At 40.9% G+C, this 26,335-nt stretch overlaps 1 protein-coding gene and 1 pseudogene across 4 annotated transcripts in view; one reads left to right on the top strand and one right to left on the bottom strand.

Annotated features, from left to right (window-relative positions):
* LOC117090030 (cyclic AMP-dependent transcription factor ATF-7) overlaps positions 1 to 26,335 on the bottom strand; it is a 120,786-nt gene that overhangs the window by 80,239 nt on the left and 14,212 nt on the right. For all 4 annotated transcript variants that reach the window (XM_033221857.1, XM_033221853.1, XM_033221854.1 and 1 more), the window contains one exon: positions 10,900 to 10,968. In XM_033221857.1, coding sequence (XP_033077748.1) covers positions 10,900 to 10,947 — 48 coding nt within the window. In that variant the 5' untranslated portion in view covers positions 10,948 to 10,968. The remainder of the gene's footprint in view (positions 1 to 10,899; positions 10,969 to 26,335) is intronic.
* Positions 18,123 to 18,687, top strand: LOC117090865 (annotated as a pseudogene).

The following is a 26,335-nucleotide window of genomic DNA, read 5'->3' as shown; positions in this document are numbered from 1 at the left end:
GGCTAAGGAATCAGAGCTTGTCATTGTAACCAAGTCAGCAACCTGTGCTGGTGCCAATCTTTATAGCGGATTGAGCTATTTTTCAGGAAAAGCAAGGGATAATTGCCCAGTATCAAAAGAAGATCTGACCCTTGGGAGGAGAAAGGAGGTGTTCCTTTTGCCACAGGATGATTCTCTCTGGAATAACATAAATGGCTCTTTGAGAGACCATGTCTTTGATAAGCAGCGGTGCAACTCTGACAGCCAATCTGCTGAATGTCGAACAGAGCACTCAGCTTTCTACAATGACTCAAAGGATACGGCAAGGCTGCAGATTTATTCTGCTGACTTTCCCTGCACAGCCACTCAAGTTTTTCAAAGGCAAAAAGGAAGAACTCTTTCCTTTCAATCCAGGGAATTGCAAATTCCACTGGGATTTAAAGACAGAGCTATGTTTGCTCAAAATCTGACATCACGGATGTGAACAACAAGATTTAAAAGCTTGGAATGATGGCTGGCAATTTTAGTAGTTAGAGCAGAGGTTGGTTCGGCACTTCAATCTGCCAGCAGAATCAGCAGTCACACAGGGCACATGGTGTGCCAGACTGGGAATGAGCTAATTTCACAAAATTCATTCTCATTCTCTTTGTACTTTCACATGACAATTGCAAACAGTCCACATTCTTACCAAAGCACAAATACGAAGGTAGCATATTTCACTGCACAAAGAAATTTCGAAGTAAAAACACAAAGGCACTGTTACAAAGAGATAAACCTCAAAGCTTCCATCTTTTCTCCATGATGCTTTCCTTCTTGAAATCCTATCCTTAACATGATAATTTTGTGACACAAAACTTTAAAAAGCAACATCTCCCCACAATAAACTATTAAAACTCTTTCTTCTTCACAATTTGTATGTCAGTTCTGCGAGATGAGATTTTGAAACAGAAAACCATTCTACGCATTCTACCTCAAAAGTAACATCCATGTACTATGATTTAAAGGACAAGCTCTCTGTGGTTAAATAGATTCAACCCCCAACAGACAAAAGAAAACTAGGCTTGACAGTTAAGATACCCAATTTCTGTTTAAAATATGTGTTGGTATCTTATGATAAGCAAACAAAGAAAAAAACACTCAAATTTAGGAGTGATGAGTTCTATTGTGATTTTAAAAAACATGTACTAGTGTACTCAGTACACTAGTACAATAGGTACTGAAGCAAAGGGATTAGTAATAGCAAAACAGCACAGAAAATTATAAGCAGAAAATCAGAATAACATTTTCCCCAAACAAAATACATAACCTTTTCACAAAAATTAATGGAAAGAGGACAAAAATAAAGATGTTTTGTTTTATAAATAATATTGGCAAACACTATACTTCATGTGTTTTTAGACATAACCAAAGGCCTGACATTTAACCAAATGTCAACTTGCACTGTAACTCTTTCAGAAAGGTTTATCATTTGGTTATAAAGACTCTATTAAGATCAAAATCTCAGTATGACTGAACTCCAGGGCATGGGGCTTTTCTTAAAATATTACAACGTCCACTTTAAAAGGGACTTTGTGCCAGGTGCGGTTGCTAATGACTGTAATCCCAAGCACTTGGGAGCCTCAGGTGAGAGGACTGCTTTAGGCTGGGAGTTCGAGACCAGCCTGGGCAGCACAGCAAGACACTGTCTCTAAAAATAAAAACACAAAATTAGCCAAGCATGGTGGTGTGCACCTGTAGTCCCAGCTACTCAGGAGGCTGAAGCAGGAGGACTGCCTGAGACCAGGAGTTCGAGGCTTCAGTGAGTTATGATTGCACCACTGTATTCCAGCCTGGGTGACAGAACAAGACCCTATCTCTAAAAAAAAATAAAAGTGGCATTGTGTTTAAGTCACTGGCACATAGTTAAAAAGCTTAAGTTTGCCCAGTCACGACTCTGAGCAGAATGTTGAAATTCTTTTTCTCTTCAGAAAAAATCTTCCAGAGAGCATCTCTTGTACCTTGTTCATAATGTACAATTTATTGGCATTTCTTTTCCTTTCTAAATGGCCAGGAGGGAAGAAGAGCTCCACAGCCACTGTATGTGGTTAGTAATGGCGCTTTTACTTGTCATTGTACAAAGCCTGTTAAATATTTACAACACAGACAGCAATATCTAGTCCTAAACACCCAGTTGTGAGTTTGAATTTTTTTAGAAATAAATCTACGACAAGTTTTCCCCAGCAAAATGCCAGACGACTTTACTAACAGCTTCAAGAGACCCAGCGGGTCCAGAGGAGCAGTTATAGGCCATCTGGTGATTACTTATTATTATTTATACAGCACTGTAGATGTACACACAGATGTGTTATGAATCCACATACAGAGAGGCCCTAACAAGGGCTGCAGACAGAATGTGACTGCTGAGCAAGTCAATCTGCATTAAAGAAATAGGCTAACCAGAGAGAGGGAGTACGCCGGCTGCTTTTTAACCTGCTGCATTCGCTGGAAGACTACTTGATAAAAGAATGAAGAATTCTATATAATGACAGTATCTTGTAAGTCAACAACCTAGCTATATGCTATATGTAGATTTGCCAGAGTGGCAAAAGAAGGATATATGAAAGACAGACTTTAAGATTTAGAAGGCACTTCGTAAACTCAGCAGTTTGCAAAAGAAGGGAGTAGGAAAGAGGCCTTTTAACTTAGGAAGAGCTGAGATGGAAAGAAGATGGAAAGACAGATTTTATTTTTTTTTATTTTTATTTTTATTTTTTTTGAGATGGAGTCTCGCTCTGTCGCCCAGGCTGGAGTGCTGTGGCCGGATCTCAGCTCACTGCAAGCTCCACCTCCCGGGTTCACGCCATTCTCCTGCCTCAGCCTCCCGGGTAGCTGGGACTACAGGCGCTGCCACCTCGCCCGGCTAGTTTTTTGTAGTTTTTAGTAGAGACGGGGCTTCACCGGGTTAGCCAGGATGGTCTCGATCTCCTGACCTTGTGATCCGCCCGTCTCGGCCTCCCAAAGTGCTGGGATTACAGGCTTGAGCCACCGCGCCCGGCCGATTTTATTTTTTTTCTAACAGGAATGCTCTGAAAACAGTTTCTGGGTTCCCGTTTCAAATATTAAGTTATATCTAAGGAAAACAAGAGTGAATAACTGAAAAATGTCACCCTAATTTCCTGGATGTAGTACCAATTAGATTCATGTAGCCTTTTTTGGGAGGGGCAGATCAGAGCAAGGATGCTTTTAATCTACTGTGCTCTAGCAACATACATATATTTATTTAAATATAACATGAAAAACAAAAATAACCAACTACATGTTTCTAAGGGCAAGTATCAAGAGTATCAGATTCGACATTAAAAAACTTGAGTTTGGCTGGGCGCGGTGGCTCAAGCCTGTAATCCCAGCACTTTGGGAGGCCGAGACGGGTGGATCACGAGGTCAGGAGATCGAGACCATCCTGGCTAACACGGTGAAACCCATCTCTACTAAAAAACACAAGAAACTAGCCGGGCAAGGTGGCGGGCGCCTGTAGTCCCAGCTGCTCGGGAGGCTGAGGCAGGAGAATGGGGTAAACCCAGGAGGCGGAGCTTGCAGTAAGCTGAGATCGGCCACTGCACTCCAGCCTGGGCGACAGAGCGAGACTCCGTCTCAAAAAACAACAACAACAACAACAACAACAAAAAACAAAACAAAACTTGAGTTTAATTCCTGCTCTTAACATCTCTACATTTTAAAAATTCCAGTCCCAGGCCAAGTGCGGTGGCTCACGCCTGTAATCCCAGCACTTTGGGAGGCCGAGGCGGCGGATCACCTGAGGTCAGGAGTTCGAGACCAACCTGGTCAACATGATGACACCCCATTTCTACTAAAAAATACAAAAATTAGTCATGTATGGTGGTGGGCGCTTGTAGTCCCAGCTACTGGGAAGACTGAGGCAGGCGCTTGTAGTCCCAGCTACTGGGGAGACTGAGGCAGGAGAATCACTTGAACCCGGGAGGCGGAGGCTGCAGTGAGCCAAGATCGCACCACTGCACTCCAGCTTGGATGACAGAAAAAAAAAAAAAAAAAAAAAATCCCAGTCCCAATTTTGTCTATATGATACATAAGAGTGGCCTACTTCCACCACAGGTTAGTGCAGCATCCAGAGAGTGAACTGAAAGTTATTGCAAAGTCAACATATTACAAAAAATAAGGTTAGCATTTGGCCTAATTTGTGTATAATGCCATGTATTTTCAGCTGCCTGACAGCATGCAGGCACTCTTACCAGATGGGAACTAGATGAATTATTGAATGAAATATGAATTATTAAATAAAAATTAGAATTTTCAAAAACTCTTGGCAGATGGTAGGGAAAAAAGGCTTATTTGTTTGCCTGAAATTGCCTTCACCTGTCGAAACATGTAAACATAGCATATACTACCACAAATGGCATTTACCTACCAGAGCCATTGCTTCCCCTTGTAATTCTCCAATTCAAGATACTTCCCTAACATAAAGAATTAGTAATCACCACCAACTCATTCTTTCCTGCTTTTCTTTTGTGCTTATGCCAGATAATAGGGCAACTTACCAAAGGGACAGAATTAAAGATCCAGAGTCCCACAGTACCAGTATGGCCCATTTAATGGGAGGGCTGGGATAACAGGAATAATCTCTATAGATTTGTGTTATATAGGCAATAAAACATATACCTTTGCAGCATGCCAGCATTTAACCAATCATAGGAGCTATTTGTTGCCTCATATATTACAGAGCAATAGAGATTTAAGGGATAATGTTCATGGAGGCAGAGGATACGAAGCAATAAACAGCTTTGGAGGTTGGTTAAATGCCAAGTGAAGCCAGGACTACAACACCATAAACATTATTCCTATTATATGACAAGATAAGGAGGTACAAGAAGCTGCCCTCAATCCCATCACAACTAGGGCTCCATCACTATTCTTGGCCTTAGAAAGGAAAAGCAGGCCCCAGAGGTCTATGAGTTAGTTATATGTTTTGTATCTCAGTCAGAAAGATATGAAGATAATTTCAACCTGTACCTAAATGTCCTCTGGGAGAAGAGAAGAAGATCTGATAGTAGATCTCTTCAGGCAAAAAAAGCGTAATAGCCCCTCAGGGTCACACTGGACAGAGAAATAATCAAAGGATTTTTTTCCTTAAAAGGACAAAGGTGGGCCGGGTGTGGTGGCTCGTGACTGAAATCCCAGCACTTTGGGAGACCAAGAGGGGTAGATCACCTCCGGTCAGGAGTTTGAGACCAGCCTGACCAACATGGCGAAACTCTGCCTCTACTAAAAATACAAAAAAATTAGCTGGGAGAGTTAGTGGGCACCTGTAATCCCAGCTACTTGGGAGGCTAAGGCAGGAGAATCACTTGAACCCAGGAGGTGGAGGTTGCAGTGAGCCGAGATCACACCACTGTACTCCAGCCTGGGCGATAAGAGCGAAACTTCGTCTCAGAAAAACAAAACAAAACAAAAAAAGGACAGAAGTGATGCAGAATAGATATGACAGAAACCTTTCTCACTGGCTAAGAACAGGATGATACTAACTCTCCATGAGTAGTATCTCCTCAGAGGAAATGTGTTCCTGTTTTTAAGGAAATTGACATTCTAATAAGCTGATATGACCATCTTCTGTTCAAACACTTGATTATGGTAATCAGAAAGACTACTTAAATCTGCATAATTTATACTGCAAACCTGTGTCATATGCCTGAGAGGGAGGCATAGGAATATGGAATTTGTTGATCCCAGTAATAAAAAACTGGGCAAAAACATCCAAAAGGTAAGTTATCTAACTGCATACGCATGAAATAACATCTAATTCAAGATTACTGACAGAGACATGGTATTTATTCCTGCTTCCACATACAATGGAACAACTTTATAATCCATATTCCAGTAAAAGTGTCCTCCAAAAGTATTAAAAACTTATAAGACTTCCTATTAATAGATTCAGTACCAAACTATATTTCTATTATTTTAACAACACGAAGCTGTTTTATAGTCACAATGTCTTTAAATAGATGCTATCTTATAAACATTTCAAAAACCCACACAACTCAAATTCAACCAGTCCTCTGCCAAGAGGGTATCTGGGGCACTGTTGCCTTAACAACACTAACCCCATTCTCAGGAGGCAGCTCTATTAACTACTCCTGCTACCACATTCCACAGAGAGGCATTAGCAGGGATATTGCTTTCCCTGAGTTCCTCTTCATGAGGTTGATGAGGCCTCAGGAGAAACAAAAAAAACTCAACAAGAGAATAGAAATAACAGGGCTAAAAAACCCTATCACCTGTCTTTTCTGATAAGAATGCAGACAGCACAATCTTCAGCAGCGTTTTTTTTTTTTTAAGTACATGCAGCATATTTAGAACTCAGCTGTGTCACATCAGACTTACTGTTGGGAAGTGGATCATGAACAGAATCCAAAAATAACAGCCATTAAAGACCTAGCAACCAAAACATGTTTACGTATCCATTGAAAGCCTAGTGGTTTTGATTATATAGTGGAGAGCATAATCCACTAGTCTATTTTAGGTGAATTTTCCTTTCACCTTCCCTTAATATTAAGGCACAGGACAATTTCTGAGTTTAGGAATGCACAGGGTAAAGTCTGGTGAAGGAGCAGATATTGACATAATATAAGGTTCCTATAGTTTTGTTTGTTTTTTAAGAAATAGTGGCTGGGCGTGGTGGCTCACACTTGTAATCCCAGCACTTTGAGAGGCTCAGGTGGGCGGATCAGGAGGTCAAGAGACCGAGACCATCCTGGCTAACACGGTGGAACCCTGTCTCTACTAAAAATACAAAAAATTAGCCGGGCATGGTGGCGGGAGCCTGTAGTCCCAGCTACTCGGGAGGCTGACGCAGAAGAATGGCGTGAATCCAGGAGGCGGAGCTTGCAGTGAGCCGAGATCGCGACACAGCACTCCAGTCTGGGCGATAGAGCAAGGCTCTGTCTTAAAAAAATAAAATAAATTTTTGCAAGACATGGTTTAGAACCTGCTACCATAGAAGTCTCAAAAAGCAGTGGCTTCTACCGGGTAGAGGAAGTAGGAATGAAAACAGTTATAACTCAGGATACTATTTCTTGTTTTCTATTTTTTAAGACAGAGCCTTGCTCTATCGCCCAGACTGGAGTGCCGTGTCACGATCTCGGCTCACAAAAAATAAAATAAAAAATAGGCCGGGCGCAGTGGCTCAAGCCTGTAATCCCAGCACTTTGGGAGGCCGAGACGGGCGGATCACGAGGTCAGGAGATCGAGACCATCCTGGCTAATACGGTGAAACCCTGTCTCTACTTAAAAATACAAAAAACTAGCCGGGCGACGAGGCGGGCGCCTGTAGTCCCAGCTACTCGGGAGGCTGAGGCAGGAGAATGGCGTAAACCCGGGAGGCGGAGCTTGCAGTGAGCTGAGATCCGGCCACTGCACTCCAGCCTGGGTGGCAGAGCAAGACTCCGTCTCAAAATAAATAAATAAATAAATAAAACTAAAAAAATAAAAAAAATAAAAAATAGAAAACAAGAAATAGTATCCTGAGTTATAACTGTTTTCATTCCTACTTCCTCTACCCGGTAGAAGCCACTGCTTTTTGAGACTTCTATGGTAGCAGGTTCTAAACCATGTCTTGCAAAAATTATCATGGTTCTTATTACCCATTCTGGGATTTACATAGCCTTTTTGTTATTATACCATTTCTGGAAGAAAGAACTTGAATCTATGACAAATGGATTATAAATAGCTTGAAAGGCTCAAGGTGGCTCCAGAATGAAACCATTCTCAAGGGATATTAAGGAGTTGGATGACAGGCCAAGGGTAGTTCACTTTACCAAATTTATCTTGTCTGCCAGATTTTCACTATTTCATATAACATAAAGCAATCACACTAAATCTTGTAGAGATTCCAATCTAGAGTTATTTATTACCAGATAGTCGGAGAAACTTGGAAGAGACTAAATATAACTGAAGAACTATAATCTCACCTGACCATACAGTTTTGATATGCAAAGGAGGTAAAGGGATGAATCATGCTACCTTCAAAGCCTTAAGTTGTACCTTTGTATCCTTTTTCAATGAAATCAGTATCTTGAATCCAAAAGAAAAAGGTAGCAATGTTCCACACTTACCTTCCTACTGAGGGGAAAAAAGCTTTTAGAACCTAACCCAGAGGTTATAATGAATCCTAATCACCAAAATACCAACAAATAATTCAGAAACAGGAGAGAGAAGTAGGGGAAGGAAATGGCGTATGGTAAGTGGAACGCAACTTTACGAGAAGGAACCAAAGTCAAAAGTCCCTATATTTTCCTAACTCCAGTCCAAAACACAGCAAAACAAAAACAAATTTCACAAATCTGTGACATTTCACAAATTTCAGTGGATACTACTGTTTTCTGATGAGACAGCCTGAAGAGGTGTTATTTATATCTTTCTTCCTCAGAGAGCTTAAGAGAAGCTTTTCTCGTATATTCCTTATTTTTATCATCTATTTTTACTTCTTTGTGAAGTCCTTGTCTGGGTGGTTTAAGCATATAACATATAAGAGGAGTTCAGGAGTAGCTTAAACAATAAGTGAAGAAAAATAATGGTAAGTATTAGAAAAATAAATCTTTTCACCAAAAATGCCTATTTTTCAACTAAAAGCAAGAAGTAAAAAAGGGATGAGGGCCGGGCACGGTGGCTCACGCCCATAATCCCAGCACTTTGGGAGGCCGAGGCAGGTGAATCACGAGGTCAGGAGATCGAGACCATCCTGGCTAACATGGTGAAACCCCGTCTCTACTAAAAATGCAAAAAATTAGCTGGGCGTGGCAGCGGGCGCCTGTAGTCCCAGCTACTTAGGAGGCTGAGGCAGGAGAATGGTGTGAACCCAGGAGGCAGAGCTTGCAGTAAGCCAAGATCACGCCACTGCACTCCAGCCTGGGTGACAGAGCGAGACTCCGTCTCAAAAAAAAAAAGGGGGGGATGAGGTATTGGTCATAAGCATCATAGTAAATAGTATTATCTAATTCACACGTAAAAGTTTGGAGAGATCATTTTTTAATTTATTTATTTTGAGACAGTGTCTCGCTCTGCTGCCCAGGCTGGAGTGCAGTGGCATGATCATGGCCCACTGTAGCCTCAAATACCTGGACTCAAGTGATCCTCCTGCATCAGCCTCCCAAGTAGTTGGGATTACAGGCGTGTGCCACCATGCTGGCTAATTTTTATTTTTATTTTTTTTTTGTAGAGACAGGGTCTCGCTATATTGTTCAGGCTGGTCTCAAACTCCTGAGCTGAAACGATCACCCTGCCTTGGACTCTGAAAGTGCTGGGATTACAGGAATGAGCCACACCAGCCTAGGAGAGATCATTTTTAGAAATGTATTTCAATAAAGCTGTCTGAAAAGTGAAACAAATGTATTCTATTTTCCCAACTGGCTTTTACTTCAAATATTTATATACATCCATATATAAATGGATATATATATTAAAGAAATCACATGGGGAAACATGTAGTAAATAATAAAGTTGAAAACTTTGACATGAAAGGAAATACACCCTAGGATGCCAAATACTGCAGAATACAATGCCTTTGTTGGTCTTTTTTGAAAATTTTAGCATTTACTGGAATTTGGAATCTTCCTTCTGTTCATTCCTTGTCACCACCCCCATTTTATCTACCTCTCAAATTTATAGGAATCTCTGAAGTTAAGCTCTTCTTTTTGTCCATATTTACAATGTTTAATATAATTACTCTGTAATCTCACATACCACCAGTAAGTGTCAGTGGACAGTCACATGACATATTCCTAAGTGAACAGAAATTCAACCCTCTGAGTTCTATAAAGCGAATTAATGAAGGCAAATAAAACTTCCTTTGTATTCCTTTCTTCATACTTTGTGGAACATGGCAATAGGGGAGGGTCTAGGAAGAAGAGTTAAGAAGATGCAAAATGAAAAAAAGGGAATTTCAACAAAAGTACTTTATTAAAAAAGCATATGATGAAAAATAACATACAATATACACATATGAATTACGTGAGAGCTGACATACAGAACAATGCATTTATGGCATTAGACAGAGAAAATGTTTATATAATGCTGTGAGATCTCAAGTTCTATATTGGATTTGTCTTTTCTAGATAGATATCTGCCGTAGCTGCTAACAATGATTTTCTGGATCAACAGTCAAAAGAAACGTTTTTTTTTTCCTTATTTAAAAAAATCCAAATAGATTCTGGCAGATTGGGGTTCACAATGAGTGGGTACATTATCAGCTGCCTCTCCAAATATGTTAAGCAGACTTTTATATCCATGTAGGTTGAAGAGAAAACCTTTTTTTTTTTTTTTTTTGAGTTTCACTCTTGTCACCCAGGCTGGAGTGCAGTGGCACAATTTTGGCTCACCAGAACCTCCGTCTCTCGGGCTCAAGCCATCTCCTGCCTCAGCCTCCTGAGTGGCTGGGATTACAGGCATGCACCATCACATCCAGCTAATTTTGTATTTTTAGTAGAGATGGGGTTTTAGTCAGGCTGGTCTCAAACTCCTGACCTCAGGTGATCTGCCCATCTCGGCCTCCCAAAGTGCTGGGATTACAGGCGTGAGCCACTGCACCTGGCATGAAGAGAAAACATTTCTAAACCTGCTTTGTATTTAGATGGACAGCTTTAGAAAAGAGGAGAGAGCAACATGTATTCTTCCACACTGTGTGGTGGGAAACAAACACCAGTAGAATAACAATATGGAAGAGAGCAAGGCAGATTTCATTACAGTAGAGTGCCTACACTTCCTCATAACTTGGATTTACACACTGCAAATCCTCTGATCTTATTACCTCCAGTGATCACGTAAAATACCGGCTTTAAACTCTTTGCCTTAGTGATAAAACAGCCACTTTGATTCACAACGAGACATTCACAATAAAGTATATTGTAAACGTACCTGTCCACAGCCCGGGGCATTGCACACAAACGGTCTGTCGTCTCCCATATTTCATAGAGCAAAGCGGAGCTGAGGAGGGGGAGGTGGGGGAAAAAGTTATGTTAAATATGCTGGAGCAAAAAAAAAAGTGCTTCAAAAATATCAACCCCAGAAACAGGTGTTCCACAAATGCATCTATCAAAGTTGTAAACACAGGCTACTTTGGGGAGACCCATTAGACAGGTGGCATATGATCTACTGTGTCTCAATTGAAACTTTTAATTAGAAAGATTGAGATCTAAATAGTCAAGGAGTTTCAAACCTTTGCTAGATTTTCCCTCTTTCTACTACAGTATATAACACACTCCTCCAACCTGCTGAATTACAACTAGTGCAGTTCCTTATGTCAATAAATTCACTGAACGCTCGATGCGGAAGCCATATTTCTGAACTAGAGAAGACCAAAATTTGTCATTTAATTAATTAAGGGATTATAGGAGGGGTGCTCCATTTTACAGGGCCATAATCTGGCTCCCTGGTGTATAAACTATGAGACTGTTGGCAAGGGCTGTTTATCCCATATTATTGCCAAAGAAAACAAAGCACCCATCCTATTGGGATACATGGGAAATGGTTTTCATTAATAAAAAAATAAAAATAAAAACCAGGAGCCTCCTCCTCCCCCCACCAATCGTCTGTGGCAAATGGAGAAATATCGATGCCCTTCCCCCCTCTGATTCTATTTACGGCTAGGTTTTTAAAAGCAGCAATAAAACAAATGTCGACTCTTTGGGGGTTTACTGGGAGAATATGTTCCGGCTGTTTGTGCTGCTCTCGACCAGTGTTCTTGGGTTGCTCTGTTGCAGCCAACAGATGTGTGCTGCTGCAGGGGATAAAAGAAATGGCACTAAAAGGCATCACCATCTATCCCTTCTATTCCTCTGAAGACTTTAACAGGGTTTATACTCGTTTTTAAATTATTGAAGCTAAACTCTCAAAGTGTTTATTGAAATTCTTTGTTGAAGAACAGTAATTTCAATCTGAATGTGTGGGAGAAATTTCTCATATTCCAACTAGGAATAAAAATAGAAGTGGAGATGGATAAAGATTAGAAATGCAAATCATAGTAAAAACAATTCCTAAAAGATAAACAGTATTTTGGAAGGTGGAAGAGAAAAATGAAGTGGGGTTAAAAGTAGTCTTATAAACTCCTAAAGGATATTTTCAAACATCCTTCCATAAAAGAAAAAGGTATACAAAAGAATATGAACAAGGGAAGATGAGAGAGGAACTACAATTTGAATATGCCTACAAATGACTTCAGAACTGTAACCAAATTTCAAATTTTTATCTTGGAAATAAACTGAAATGTTAGGACAGCCTGTCAGACTCGCATTGAAATAAAATGTTAATGTGCTAGACTGAATCTGGTAATCGGAAAACCATGCTTAAAACGCAGAGGGTAGCTAGGTAACATCTCTCCTACTCTCTTAGGACTCACTCTGGGGTTGGAAACCAGTATTTCTAGTATCCAATCAGTAATTCCACAACTAATCAGTGTTTAAAATTGTGGGGTGCCCCATAAAATAGAAGGGGTTTCTTGGTCATCTTTCAGTGTGATAGAAACACGGTCTAACTAGGAAGGAAACTGATGCTACAGCACTGCTGTAATGGAACAGAGCCTGTACATACATACATGTACACAGATTTATATCACATTTAGCCAGGATAAATTGCTTCAATAAATTCTGTTCCTAGGAGAGGCCAGCTCAAGCTGATGATTGGGTACTGGGAAATGAGAGCTTCATTCTTCTTCACACAGCCCCAGGATGAGGGGGGTTTTCTGGTTGGTTGGTTTGTTTTAAATACATGATGATTTTTTAGCACTTTCGGGAACTACAACATGATACAAAACACGAGTAAACAAAAGTAAATAAATGCAATGACCAGGGCCATTAAGGCTGAAAACTCAGAGCACGTCTAGAAAGCAATTCATTTCCGGAAAAATTCGTAACTCCTGTGCTAGAGATAATTTCACTGAATGTCCCAGAATCTGCTTCCCTAATATAATCACAAAATGAGAATTTTATTTCAACAAGGTCCTCTAATATATTTTCAACCAGGAAGTAAACTACAAGGGCTAGAGTAGACATAACACAAGGATCAGGCAGGATTCCTTACTTTTATCTTGGTTCTGTTATTTGATGCTAAATTTTCTCATTTTTCTACCTATTTAGAGGAGGGAAAGAGTTCTGGCTGAGAAGTGGGACAGTACTGGCATAGGAAGTGGTGAAATAAATTCTGGAATGGCTTCCCTCAAACCACAAAATTCAAAATGTAACTTCGCTTTGCACAATCACATCACAATATATGGCTTCCCAATTTTATTTAGTGGCACACTTACTAGAAAAGAGAGATGAAAAATCATTACTTTCTGAAAGAAAAAAAGCAAAAACAAAAAAAATTGGGGGGAAAAAAGCATTAAAATCTAACAGAAGTATTTTCATTGTTCTTAAATATTCAATTGACAGCCACTAACTAGGATTTCCTGCTTCCTTCTAAATTTGCTGGCCTTTGTTTTACCATTTTTACCAAAGGAAGATCACAATGAGAGGAAGAAGCCTCTCTTCTTAAACACCCACAATTATTCTTAAATCATTCCCTCAATCTCTTGCCTCTTGTTTCCATTATTCTTGTTTAAAATTTTTTTCACTGTACAGTGATTTTAAAAATTTAAGTATTTAACAAAAATAAGAATGATCTCTCTCCCCATTTAAAAAAAAAATCCAGCTAACATCTTTCTTTAAAAAAATTTCTCCTTCACTCCTAGTCTGCTGCATCAATTGCTACATATAAAGAATGTCATTTTGCTGATTTCAATCTAACACTTAAAACAAATCTTTAATTCTCAGTGAGGTCTCACTGATGCCATCTCAAAAACAAAAAGCAACACATTTCTGTAGTGTAAACAGACTGAGACATAAAGTGAAATCTTGAAAAATAATACTGCCACTCACTAGAATTTAACTCACAGCTCATTTATAACTATTCTGCTTGACAAGCAGACCATGTGTCTGGGTATGGCACTCACAGTGTGTCATCTCCTTCCCAATCTATTCTTCAGGATGAAACATAAGCATTTTATAGAACTAAACAATAAATGACAGAAGAGGGATACACACATTAAGAAGCACTGATAAGGGGAAGTGGGCTGCTTTCAGCAAAGATCTTAGAACAGGGAAGACAAAAAAGCATAAAAAAAACTGTCCTAAAGGCCAACATCTGCAGAAAAGGCTCAGGTACTCAGTCACCAGAATTTTTTAAATGATTAAAAAATTAATATTTACTCAAAAGAGAAAGTTATGTAAATGCTGGGAGAGAACTGAAGAAAACCCAAGGTTTAGAGAATGATTTTTAATAACTGAGATAATTTCATAAAACCTATGTTAGTTTTGTTAGAGACAGAGGTAGATCCTAAAATGGTCATTGTGCAAGAAAACAGATTTATGTATATCTAGATATATGTCTATATCTATATATTTTAATCTACTAAGTATAGAGTCTGTCACTGAAGACTACAAAGTAAATTCTCTAAACCTGGTGTGATATTACCATTACAATATAATTTAATAAGAAAAAAGAATGCAGACATGGTGTATTGTGATCATTTCTCTAGTAACCAACTAGATAAATTGTTGGGTAATAAGATGGCCCAACTCTAAGCAAGGAATAAAAGCCACACACAAACACATCCAGGGACCTGTTGTCAGGTTCCTAATGACAAAAAGCAGACACTGCTAGGTACAAAAAAATTAGAAGGATAATGTACTGTAAGTATCAGCATCATAAAAATTTAGAAGATGTTAAGACTAGCTATAATTCATTCATTCAGAAACCACTAATATCAAGTGCTAGGCAAAGCGGATATAAAAACAAAAACACAATAAGCCTTAACACAAAAATAATTTTTTACTCATCTGTCATGAAAGAAATCATCATCATTAAGAATGATGGCTTAGGCCGGGTGCGGTGGCTCAAGCCTGTAATCCCAGCACTTTGGGAGGCCGAGACGGGCAGATCACGAGGTCAGGAGATTGAGACCATCCTGGCTAACACGGTGAAACCCCATCTCTACTAAAAAATACAAAAAGCTAGCCGGGCGAGGTGGTGGGCGTCTGTAGTCCCAGCTACTCGGGAGGCTGAGGCAGGAGAATGGTGTAAACCCGGGAGGTGGAGCTTGCAGTGAGCTGAGATCTGGCCACTGCACTCCAGCCTGGGCGACAGAGCGGACTCCGTCTCAAAATAAAAAAATAAAATAAAAATAAATAAAAAAATAAAAAAAAAAAGAATGATGGCTTAATTTACAAGTTCAATTAGTCAGAGGTTGATCAGTATACATATCATTTAGATGCTACTGTATATGGTCATTTATCAAATTATTTTGCTAGCAACTCCAGATTATAAAAAAGAGGAGTTAACAGTCTTAGTAAAAGATTTAACAAGGAGCCAGGCACGGTGGTTCATGCCTGTAATCCCAGCACTTTGGGAGGCCAAGGCGGGCAGATCACCTGAGGTCAGGAGTTTGAGACCAGCCTGACCAACATGGTGAAACCCTGTCTCTATTAAAATACAAAAATTAGCCAGGCATGGTGGCGCATGCCTGTAATTCCAGCTACTTGGGAGGCTGAGGCAGGAGAATCGCTTGAACCTGGGAGGCAGAGTTTGCAGTGAGCCGAGATTGTACCACTGCACTCTAGCCTGGGCAACAAGAGTGAAACTCTGTCTCAAAAAAAAAAAAAAAAAGATTTAACAAGGAAGAAGTCTGAAATTAATAACCATAATTTGCTTTTTGGATTATACACATTTAATGAGTTTTAAAATTCATTAATTCACCAAATATTTTACTCAGTGCCTATGCACAGTGCCATATGCCCTAGACCCAAGTAATTCAAGAGCAAATGAGACAGACATGATTTCTGCCCTCACAGAGCTTGCTTATATTCTAAAAGGAAGAAGCAAGTAATAAGCAAGTAAGCAAAATAATTTTAGATTAACAGCAGATAACTGCTATTAAAGGAAAATGAAAAGGTGATGTGTTAGTGACTGATGAGGGCTATTTTGGTTTTCTGACTAAAAAGGGAATGGCTGCATTATCTGTAATCAAAAGGGGAATGGGGTAGAATATAGAGATTTAGGTTAAAACTTCAGGAAGCCTTTCTTCTCACAACACAGTAGATATTCAATAAATATTTATTGATTTAATATTTAATAAACATTTAAAGTCTATATTTAAGTTCACACTTAACTTCAGGTTTCTGCAGAAAGCTGCTGGATCCACAAAATATTTGCTATGCAGGTATTTATGTATTTAAGGCTACACATATTTTAAATCGATATTTATGACTATCTTGTGTCTAACGCACTTTTTATGACCACAGTCAACCAAGTCTATGCTTTTATCACCCAAATAACATGAAGCTCTGTAGTTTTTGGTTACAGTGCTAAAAATGAAAAGAAGGGAGAAATTTGTCAAGTTAACCCCAATCAAACCTTGAAAACCTCACCTAGAGCTATTAAGATACATGTTCAAGTACAAGATAATGCCAATAGAGTATGCAGCAGAAAGGGCACTTTTTTTTTTTTTTTTTGAGATGGAGTTTCGCTCTTGCTGCCTAGGCTAGAGTGAGTGCAATGGCATGATCTCGGCTCACTGCCACCTTCGCCTCCCGGATTCAAGCGATTCTCCTACCTCAGCCTCCCGAGTAGCTGAGATTACAGGCATGCACCACCACACCTGGCTAATTTTGTATTTTTAGTAGACACGGGGTTTCTCCATGTTGGTCAGGCTGGTCTCCAACTCCTGACCTCAAGTGATCTGCCTGCCTCAGTCTCCCAAAATGTTGGGATTACAGACATGAGCCACTGTGCCTGGCCTGGCACTTTTATATAGTACTTTCGGCAGTACATATTTTGATGACCTTTCTGGAAGTCAATTTGGCAATATTTACATTAAATGTCTTAAAATGTTTTATATCCTTTGAACAGTTCATTCTTCTTTCAGACTCTCTATTCTAAAGATAAAACCAGACATGTGGACCATTTTTGCACTGAGTGTTTAACCACAGTCATCTTTACGACCAAAAAAGAACAGGAATTAAATTAAATAAGAATGGATAAATATAAATTAAGGTACTGCCTTATAATAAACTATATTTAAGTTATAAAGAATAACATTTTGAAAACTAAAAATATGAGAAAATGTTGTATGTTAAACAGAAAAAAAATAGAAAATTGTACATGCACCATAATTGTAAATCTATAAAAAAGCAAACAAAATAATAAGCATAGAAAAGATAAGGGAATTAACATCAAGATGTTAATAATAGTTATCTCTGGATAATGGTATCCTAGGTGATTCTATTTTCTTCTTTGTACTTTTAGTATTTTTCGAAGTCTCTACTAATCACAGATTGGTCTTAATAAGTCAAAAAATTATAATGTAATCTAATAAGAAAAAAGAATGCAGATATGCATGATTGAAAAAAGTTGGCCGGGTGCAGTGGCTCAAGCCTGTAATCCCAGCACTTTGGGAGGCTGAGATGGGCGGATCACGAGGTCAGGAGATCGAGACCATCCTGGCAAACACGGTGAAACCCCGTCTCTACTAAAAAAATACAAAAATCTAGCCGGGCGAGGTGGCGGGCGCCTGTAGTCCCAGCTACTCCGGAGGCTGAGGCAGGAGAATGGCATGAACCCGGGAGGCGGAGCTTGCAGTGAGCTGAGATCCGGCCACTGCACTCCAGCCCGGGCGACAGAGTGAGACTCCGTCTCAAAAAAAAAAAAAAAAAAAAAAAGAAAAAGAAAAAAGTCTGAGTTGGTGGGGTGCAGTGGCTCACTCCTGTAATCCCAGCAGTTTGGGAGGCCTAGGTGGGTGGATCATGAGGTCAAGAGATTGAGACCATCCTGGCCAACATGGTGAAACCCTGCCTCTACTAAAAATACAAAAAAATTAGCTGGGCGTGGTGGTGCACGCCTGTAGTCCCAGCTACCCAGGAGGCTGAGGCAGGAGAATCATTGAACCCAGGAGGCAGAGGTTGCAGTGAGCCGAGATTGCGCCACTGCACTCCAGCCTGGCGACAGATCAAGACCCCATCTCAAAATGAAAAAAGAAAGAAGTCTGAGTTTAAAAAAAGAGGTCTGGCTTCTTCTACAAGTATGGAGAAGGCAAAAGGCAAAGAGGAACATCAGCAAAGGGAACCAAAGAAAAAATGTCTGTCAAAGGCAATAAAGTGCTCTGTCCTAAGAAGAAGGCAGAGTACACTGACAACCCCAGACTTCAGAAGAAGATACCAAATCCCTCCATTACCCTCTAAACTGCCACCTGTTAATCTGATTCACTGCGACATTCTGCGGGCCTGGTGCCAACAACTGAAGCTGAGCTCCAAAGGCCAGAAATTGGATGCATATAAGCGTCTGTGTGCCTTTGCCTACCCAAATCAAAAGGATTTTCCTAGCACAGCAAAAGAGGCCAAAATCCGGAAATCATAGCAAAAAAAATTAAAGGTGGAAAAAGGGGAAACGTCCCTGCAAAGTTCTGAGACACATCATCCTCCTGAAGTGGCCCTTCCCCCTGCGGAGGGGCCGCCTGCCCTGGAAGATTCCACTGCTCTCCTTGAGGGAGTTAATACAGTTGTGGTGACAATTTCTACCCCAGAGGCTTTGCTGGCCTCCTGGGCGAGAATTTCGGCCAAGGCGAGGACGCCAGAGGCAGTGGAATCTCCACAAGAGGCCTGTGTAACAAGGTCTTAATAAAAAGCCTCCAATGGGAATAGAATATCAGGAAAAAGGCCACATCTATGATAATTAATGGCAGAAAGTCTGGAGAGTCCGATTCCGCGGGGCTGCTGACAGGTGAACTCTGGTCCTCTGCACACCTGTTTATGGGCCATGCTGACTGGTGGGGTGGCAGATGTTAGCCTAAGAGCCCTAGCAGTGCCTGTTGCTTTGTGAGTGAAGATAGAGACTCTCAGATTTAAAAACAGAAAAACATTTCGCAAATTACCATAAATTGTAGTTAATATGTAGAAAAACTCATTCATACTACTTTTCTAAAATAGACATGACTTCAGCAGCAGCTCTTTTTTGTTTTGTTTTGTCTTCTGAGACAGTGTCTCACTCTGTTGCCCAGGCAGGAGTGCACTTGTGCAATCTCAGTTCAGGGCAATCTCCGCCTCCTGAGTTCAAGTGATTCTCCTGCCTCAGCCTCCTGAGTAGCTGGGATTACAGGCACCTGTTACCACACCCAGCTTTTTTTTTTTTTTTTAGTAGAGATGGGGTTTTCCCATGTTGGCCAGGCTGGTCTCACACTCCTGGACTCAAGTATCTACCCGCCTTGGCCTCCCAAAATGCTGGGATTATGGGCATAAGCCACTGTGCCTGACCTTCAACAGGTCTTTTAAGTGAGAAGTTCTTCAGCTGAGCATTGTGAAGGAGTTGAGTAAAACGGTAGTTGGCTCTTGTGCTCAATTTTCTCTTCCTCTGAACACTGACTACTTTAGGAGCTGCTGCATTCCAATTGCAATTTCATAAAACGTAGAGTATTTTAAGGCAAAGAAAGGCTGTTAATTCTCTCCCTCCCTCAAACACATGATTTTTAATATTCGGAAAAATATTTTTCAAAGTTCTCTTAATAACCTGAGATTTCTATGGTTTGACTCCAGGATCAAAACACAAGGGACTTTAGGCCGGGCGCGGTGGCTCAAGCCTGTAATCCCAGCACTTTGGGAGGCCGAGACGGGCGGATCACGAGGTCAGGAGATCGAGACCATCCTGGCTAACACGGTGAAACCCCGTCTCTACTAAAAATACAAAAAAAAACTAGCCGGGCGAGGTGGCGGGCGCCTGTAGTCCCAGCTACTCCGGAGGCTGAGGCAGGAGAATGGCGTAAACCCAGGAGGCGGAGCTTGCAGTGAGCTGAGATCCGGCCACTGCACTCCAGCCCGGGCGACAGAGCGAGACTCCGTCTCAAAAAAAAAAAAAAAAACACACATACACAAGGGACTTTGTCTGTATTCTTTCACTTATAATTGTTTTGTATATTTCTGGTGTTTAAAATGTCTAAGGTTGCTTCCCACTCATAAATATATAATATATTGAACTTAAAATGTGTTTATTAACCGATTCTCCATAAATAAAAATAAGACGTGTATATAAAATAATTCATCTGTTGTATTTAGGGAACCATATTCGTTGCATACAAATTTTATTGTTAGTGTTCTTAACTCAAAAGTAGGAGTAAACCAAAATGTGTGATTTTTCTTTTGTATGACTCATTTGTTTGTTCTTTATTAGCTGGCGGTATGGGTTGGATCATTTGTTTTTAAAACTACTTAGGTATGATTGACATACAAAAACTGTACATTTTTAATGTATCCTATTGAGTGTACTTAATTTCTAATTTTTTTGTGTACTTCCTAAATTTATAGTCCTGTGAGTCTGGGAACAGATCTGTTTTTCACTTGTCCTGATTTAATGACAGTTTCCAACATTGTTTTATTATTATAAGTATGGAATCTTTATTATTTTATTTTATTTTGCCCCTTTAATGAAGATCCTAAAAATAATGCACTGGAAGGAGTGGCAGAGTTGGAAAATTTGTAACCATCATAATACAGATGTAATAGGTTTGGGAAAGGATCTTCAAAAATGTTAAAGCAAGGGAGGAAGTTTGTTGAGAAGCAAGATGTTCTTCTCTCCTGGACCGCATTGGTTATTGGTGGTCAGAATTGTTCAGTGTAATAAATAATAAGACTTTTTTTCTTAAAAAAAAAAAAAAAGTCCATATCTGTCTGACTATTCTAAAGCATTAAACAGTATATTTTAAAATTATACAAAACTACTCATTTTCTAACTACAAAGCAACAGAACCAAGTGACAAATTAAGTTCAAAAAGAGCCATAAAAAATTCTAAAATTACAAACCATTTCATATAGAAACAAACACGGTGGAAACTTGTTTATCAACACACAAGGCAAAACAGACAATTCAAAATAGCTCCTCCTTTTGTTACCTTCCAGGACCCATTTTCACAATCCCATGAATGTTCCCTAACAATTATGCTTGGCCGGGCGCGGTGGCTCAAGCCTGTAATCCCAGCACTTTGGGAGGCCGAGACGGGCGGATCACGAGGTCAGGAGATCGAGACCATCCTGGCTAACATGGTGAAACCCCGTCTCTACTAAAAATACAAAAAACTAGCCGGGCGACGTGGCGGGCACCTGTAGTCCCAGCTACTCGGGAGGCTGAGGCAGGAGATGGCGTGAACCCGGGAGGCGGAGCTTGCAGTGAGCCGAGATCCGGCCACTGCACTCCAGCCTGGGCGGCAGAGCGAGACTCCGTCTCAAAAAAAAAAAAAAAAAAAAAAACATTATGCTTATACCAGACAATTAGAAATTGCCCCAACCATGCATCACAAAGGGAATATAGAGCTGAAACCAAGTTTAGCAGGTACTGAATACCTTTCAACTCAGTATAAACAAGCTGAAAAACTTAGAAAGGTACCCAAACAGAGCTCTATGGGCTCCATTTCTTTATGATAATAAAAAGAAATTATATGCAAACAGCTCTCTTCTAAACACACAACTTCAGTTACCACGTTTCAGACTGTAAGATAATTTAGCTGCCATTAAGCAAAGAGTACAAATACAAGTTCTTCGCCACAGCAGTCTCAACATTTTATATTCTCCACAGGATACTCAGTGCTGCTCTGATTTCCATTACATCTAGCAAACTGACTTAAGATTCCAGTTAACACATGAACTGTGAGACTATAATGCAGGTTATGGGAACCCCAGAAAACAAAGTAGACTACTCAAGTTTTACTACGCAGTAGATTATTTAGGTATTAAAATTTCTGTTCATAGGCCAGGTGCCATGGCTCACACCTGTAATCCCAACACTTTGGGAGGCTGAGGTCAGAGGACAGCTTGAGGTCAGGAGTTCAAGACCAGTCTAGGCAACAAAGCAAGAGCCTGTTTCTTTTCTTTTTCTTTTTTTTCCTTTTCTTTCTTTCTTTTTTTTTTGAGACAGAGTTTCGCTCTTGTTGCCCAGGCTAGAGTGCAATGGCGTGTTCTCAGCTCACCACAACCTCTGCCTCCCAGGTTTAAGCTATTCTCCTGCCTCAGCCTCCCAAGTAGCTGGGATTACAGGCATGCGCCACCACGAGTAGCTAATTTTGTATTTTTAGTAGAAATGGGGTTTCTCCATGTTGGTCAGGCTGGTCTTGAACTCCCGACCTCAGGTAACCTGTACGCCTCAACCTCCCAAAGTGCTGGGATTATAGGCATGAGCCACCGCGCCCGGCCACGAGACCCTGTTTCTTTTTTTTTTTTTTTTTTGAGACGGAGTCTCGCTCTGTCGCCCAGGCTGGAGTGCAGTGGCGCGATCTGGGCTCACTGCAAGCTCCGCCTCCCGGGTTCCCGCCATTCTCTCGCCTCAGCCTCCGAGTAGCTGGGACTACAGGCGCCCGCCACCTCGCCCAGCTAGTTTTTTGTATTTTTTTTAGTAGAGACGGGGTTTAACTGTGTAGCCAGGATGGTCTCGATCTCCTGACCTCGTGATCCGCCCGTCTTGGCCTCCCAAAGTGCTGGGATTACAGGCTTGAGCCACCGCGCCCGGGCTTTTTTTTTTTTTAGACAGGGTCTTGCTCTGTCACGCAGGCTGGAGTGCAGTGGTGTGATCTCGGCTAACTGCAACCTTTGCCTCCTAGGTTCAACAGATTCTCATGCCTCAGCCTCCTGAGTAGCTGGGACTATAGGCATGCGCTACCATGCCGGGCTAATTTTTGTACTTTTAGTAGAGATGGGGTTTCACCATGTTAGCCAAGCTGGTTTCGAACTCCTGACCTCAAATGATCTGCCCACCTCGGCCTCCCAAAGTTCTGGTATTATAGGCGGGAGCCACCGCACCTGGACTGTAGCCTTATTGTTTTATATCGGTGTTTTGTAAAGCACTTGCTAACAGACTGGAAAACTGAGGCAAAGAGTTACAAAAAATATATATAGGCAAAAAAAGGCAAGGGGTTAAGGTAGGTCTGATCCTCGTTAGCTGTTCTCATACATTTCAAACAAGATACAAAAATGGACTGGGTGCAGTGGCTCACACCTGTAATCCTAGCACTTTGGGACGACGAGACAGGTGGATTACTTCAGGTGAGAAGGTGGAGACCAGCCTGATTAACATGGTGAAACCCTATCTCTACTAAAAATACAAAAATTAGCCAGGTGTCATCGCGGGCACCTGTAATCCCAGCTACTTGTGAGGGTGAGGTGGGAGAATCACTTGAACCCCGAAGGCAGAGGTTGCAGTGAGCTGAGATCGCACCACTGCACTCCAGCCTGGGCAATAGACTGAGACTCTGTCTCAAAAAAAAAAAAAAAAAAAAAAAAAAGATACAAGAGTGGACACATCTTTTTATAAACCCTAAAACTAGTTACAACTGAATCATGTTTTACCAACACTTCAGAGCACAACAGGTACTGTTATATCTGCTTATTATATATAAACATGTTACATATGCTTACTATATAAATAAATGTCCTGAAACATGAATTTGAGGGGTTACATGTTCTGGGGTATCATTTTATTTAGGAAAATTAAGTGATGTTCATAGTTCGGTTTTTTTGGTGGGTTTTTTTTGTTTGTTTTGAGAAAAGGTCTCGCTGTCACCCAGGCTGGAGTACAGTGGCATGATCACAGTTCACTGCAGCCTTGACCTCCTGGGCTCAAGTGATCCTCCTGCCTCAGCCTCTTGAGTAGCTGGGACTACAGGTGCACACTACCATGCCCAGGTCTTTTTTTTTGTTTTTTTGTAGAGACAGTGGGTCTCGCCATGTAGCCCAGGCTGGTCTCAAAATTCCTGGGCTCAAGCGATCCTCCTGCCTTGGCCTCCCAAGGTTCTGGGATTACAGGGGTGGGCCATTGTGCTCAGCTAATATTCACATTTTTAACATTAAGCATGTTTTATTACAATTATTTTAAAATTCATAATCCAGGCTGGGTGTGGTGGCTCACATCTGTAATCCCAGCACTTTGGGAGGCCAAGGAGGGTGGATTACGAGGTCAGGAGATTGAGACCCTCCTGGCCAAAATGGTGAAACCCTGTCTCTACTAAAAATACAAAAATTAGCTGGGCATGGTGGCATGTGCTCGGGAGGCATATGGTGGCATGTGCTCGGGAGGCTGAGGCAGGAGAATCGCTCAAACCAGGGAGTTGGAAGTTGCAGTGAGCCGAGATCACGCCACTGCACTCCAGCCTGGTGACAGAGCAAGATTCCATCTCCAAACAAACAAAAAAATTATTAATCCCGTAATAGCATACATGAAGGGTTAGCAAACTTCAACTCATGGGCCAAATCTAGCCTATTACCTATTTTTATATGGCACACAAACTAAGAATAGTTTTTAAATTTTTCTTTTCTTTTCTTTTTGAGACAGAGTCTCACTCTGTTGCCCAGGCTAGAGTGCAGTAACATGATCTTGGTTCACTGCAACCTCTGCCTCCCGGGTTCAAGCAATTCTCATTCCTCAGCCTCCTGAGTAGCTGGGATTACAGGCATGTGCCACCACGTCCAGCTAATTTTTTCAGTTTTTAGTAGACAGGTTTTCACTGTGTTGGCCAGGCTGGTCTCAAACTCCTGGCCTCAAGTGATCTGCCCGCCTCAGCCTCCTAAAGTGCTGGTATTACAGACATGAGCCACCACGTCCAGCCGGTTTTTACATTTTTCAATGGTTGATAAAAATTGGAAAAAATATGTTGTGACATGTGAAAATTATAGGAAAACAGCTGCACTTCTTTTTCTGTTCTTTTTTTCTGAGAAGGAGTCTTGCTCTGTCACCCAGGCTGGAGTGAGGTGGCACCATCTCAGCTCACTGCAACCTCTACCTCCTGGGTTCCAGCAACTCTCCCACCTCAGCCTCCCAAGGACCTGGGGCTATAGGCATGCACCACCACAACCAGTTAATTTTTGTATTTTTAGTAGAGACGGGGTTTCACCATAGTGGCCAGGCTGGTCTCGAACTCCTGACCTCAAGTGATCCTCCTGCCTTGGCCTCCTAAAGTGCTGGAATTACAGGCGTGAGCCACTGTGCCCGGCAGCTGCATTTTTCTTTTTCTTTTTTTTTTAGACGGAGTCTTTTGCTGTCACCAAGCTGGAGTGTAGTGGCTCGATCTCGTCTCACTGCAACTTCTGCCTCCTGGGTTCAAGCGATTCTCCTGCCTCAGCCTCCTGAGTAGCTGGGACTACAGGCACGTGCCATCACACCTGGCTAATTTTTGTATTTTTGGTAGAGATGGGGTTTCACCATATTGGCCAGAATGGTTTTGATCTCCTGACCTCGTGATCCACCCACCTCAGCCTCCCAAAGTGCTGGGACTACAGGAGTGAGCCACCGTGCCCAACAGCTGAATTTTTCGAGGTTGGTGCTGTAAGACCACTGTTCTCAAAGTGGGCTCCAGGGATCCCTACAGTTCTTGCAGGGGGTTCATGAAGGTTAAAATCATTTGTGAGTAAAAGATCTATTTAAAGAGCAAGCTAAACTGGGCGAGGTGGCTGGCCAGGTGCAGTAGCTCTCGCCTATAATCCCAGCACTTTGGGAGGCTGAGGTAGGCAGATCACCTGCAGCCAGGAGTTCGAGACCAGCTTAGCCATCATTGTGAAACCCTGTCTCTACTAAAAACACAAAAATTAGTAGGCATGGTGGTGTGCGCCTGTAGTCCCTGCTACTCAGGAGGCTGAGGCACAAAAATTGCTTGAACCTGGGAGGCAGATGTTGCACTGAGCCAATATCACGGCACTGCATTCCAGCCTGGGCGACACAGCGAGACTCTGTCTCAAAAAAAAAAAAAAAAAAAAAAAAAAAGGCAAGTGAGGCCAATGCATTTTTTAAAAATTTCCCAATGATAGCTGTTTATCCTGAGCCAATGCATTTTAACATAGCAGTACTAAAAAGTTCACAGATGTGGTTTCAAATTCTATACCACAGCTAACCTTTATGAAACTATCACTTTTCAGATTTTGCTGTAGTATCAAAGCCTATATACAATTACCTGAAAATAATCCTTTCTTTTCCCATTACATCGTTTTCTTCATATACTTAAACCAAAACGACATATCTTAACAGATTGAATGCAGAAGCAGATGTGAGAATCCAGCTGTGTTCTATTTAGCCAGACATTAAAGAGATCTGAAGTTCTTCCTCCAAATTCTTTTTAAACTATATATTTATGTTAACATGTAATGGGTTTGCTCTTATTTTAAAGTAAATTAATAAATATTTTAAAAACTTATCTCATAATTGCTAATATGTTAAGTATCGACAGATATAACCCAGATAAACAAATACTCTTTGGAGTCCTCAATAATTTTACTTTATTTATTTTATTTTATTTTATTTATTT

The sequence above is a fragment of the Trachypithecus francoisi genome, unplaced genomic scaffold, assembly GCF_009764315.1.
Source record: "Trachypithecus francoisi isolate TF-2019V2 unplaced genomic scaffold, Tfra_2.0 Lachesis_group11, whole genome shotgun sequence".
NCBI lineage: Eukaryota > Metazoa > Chordata > Mammalia > Primates > Cercopithecidae > Trachypithecus > Trachypithecus francoisi.
This window is presented reverse-complemented; position numbering and strand designations above follow the sequence as displayed.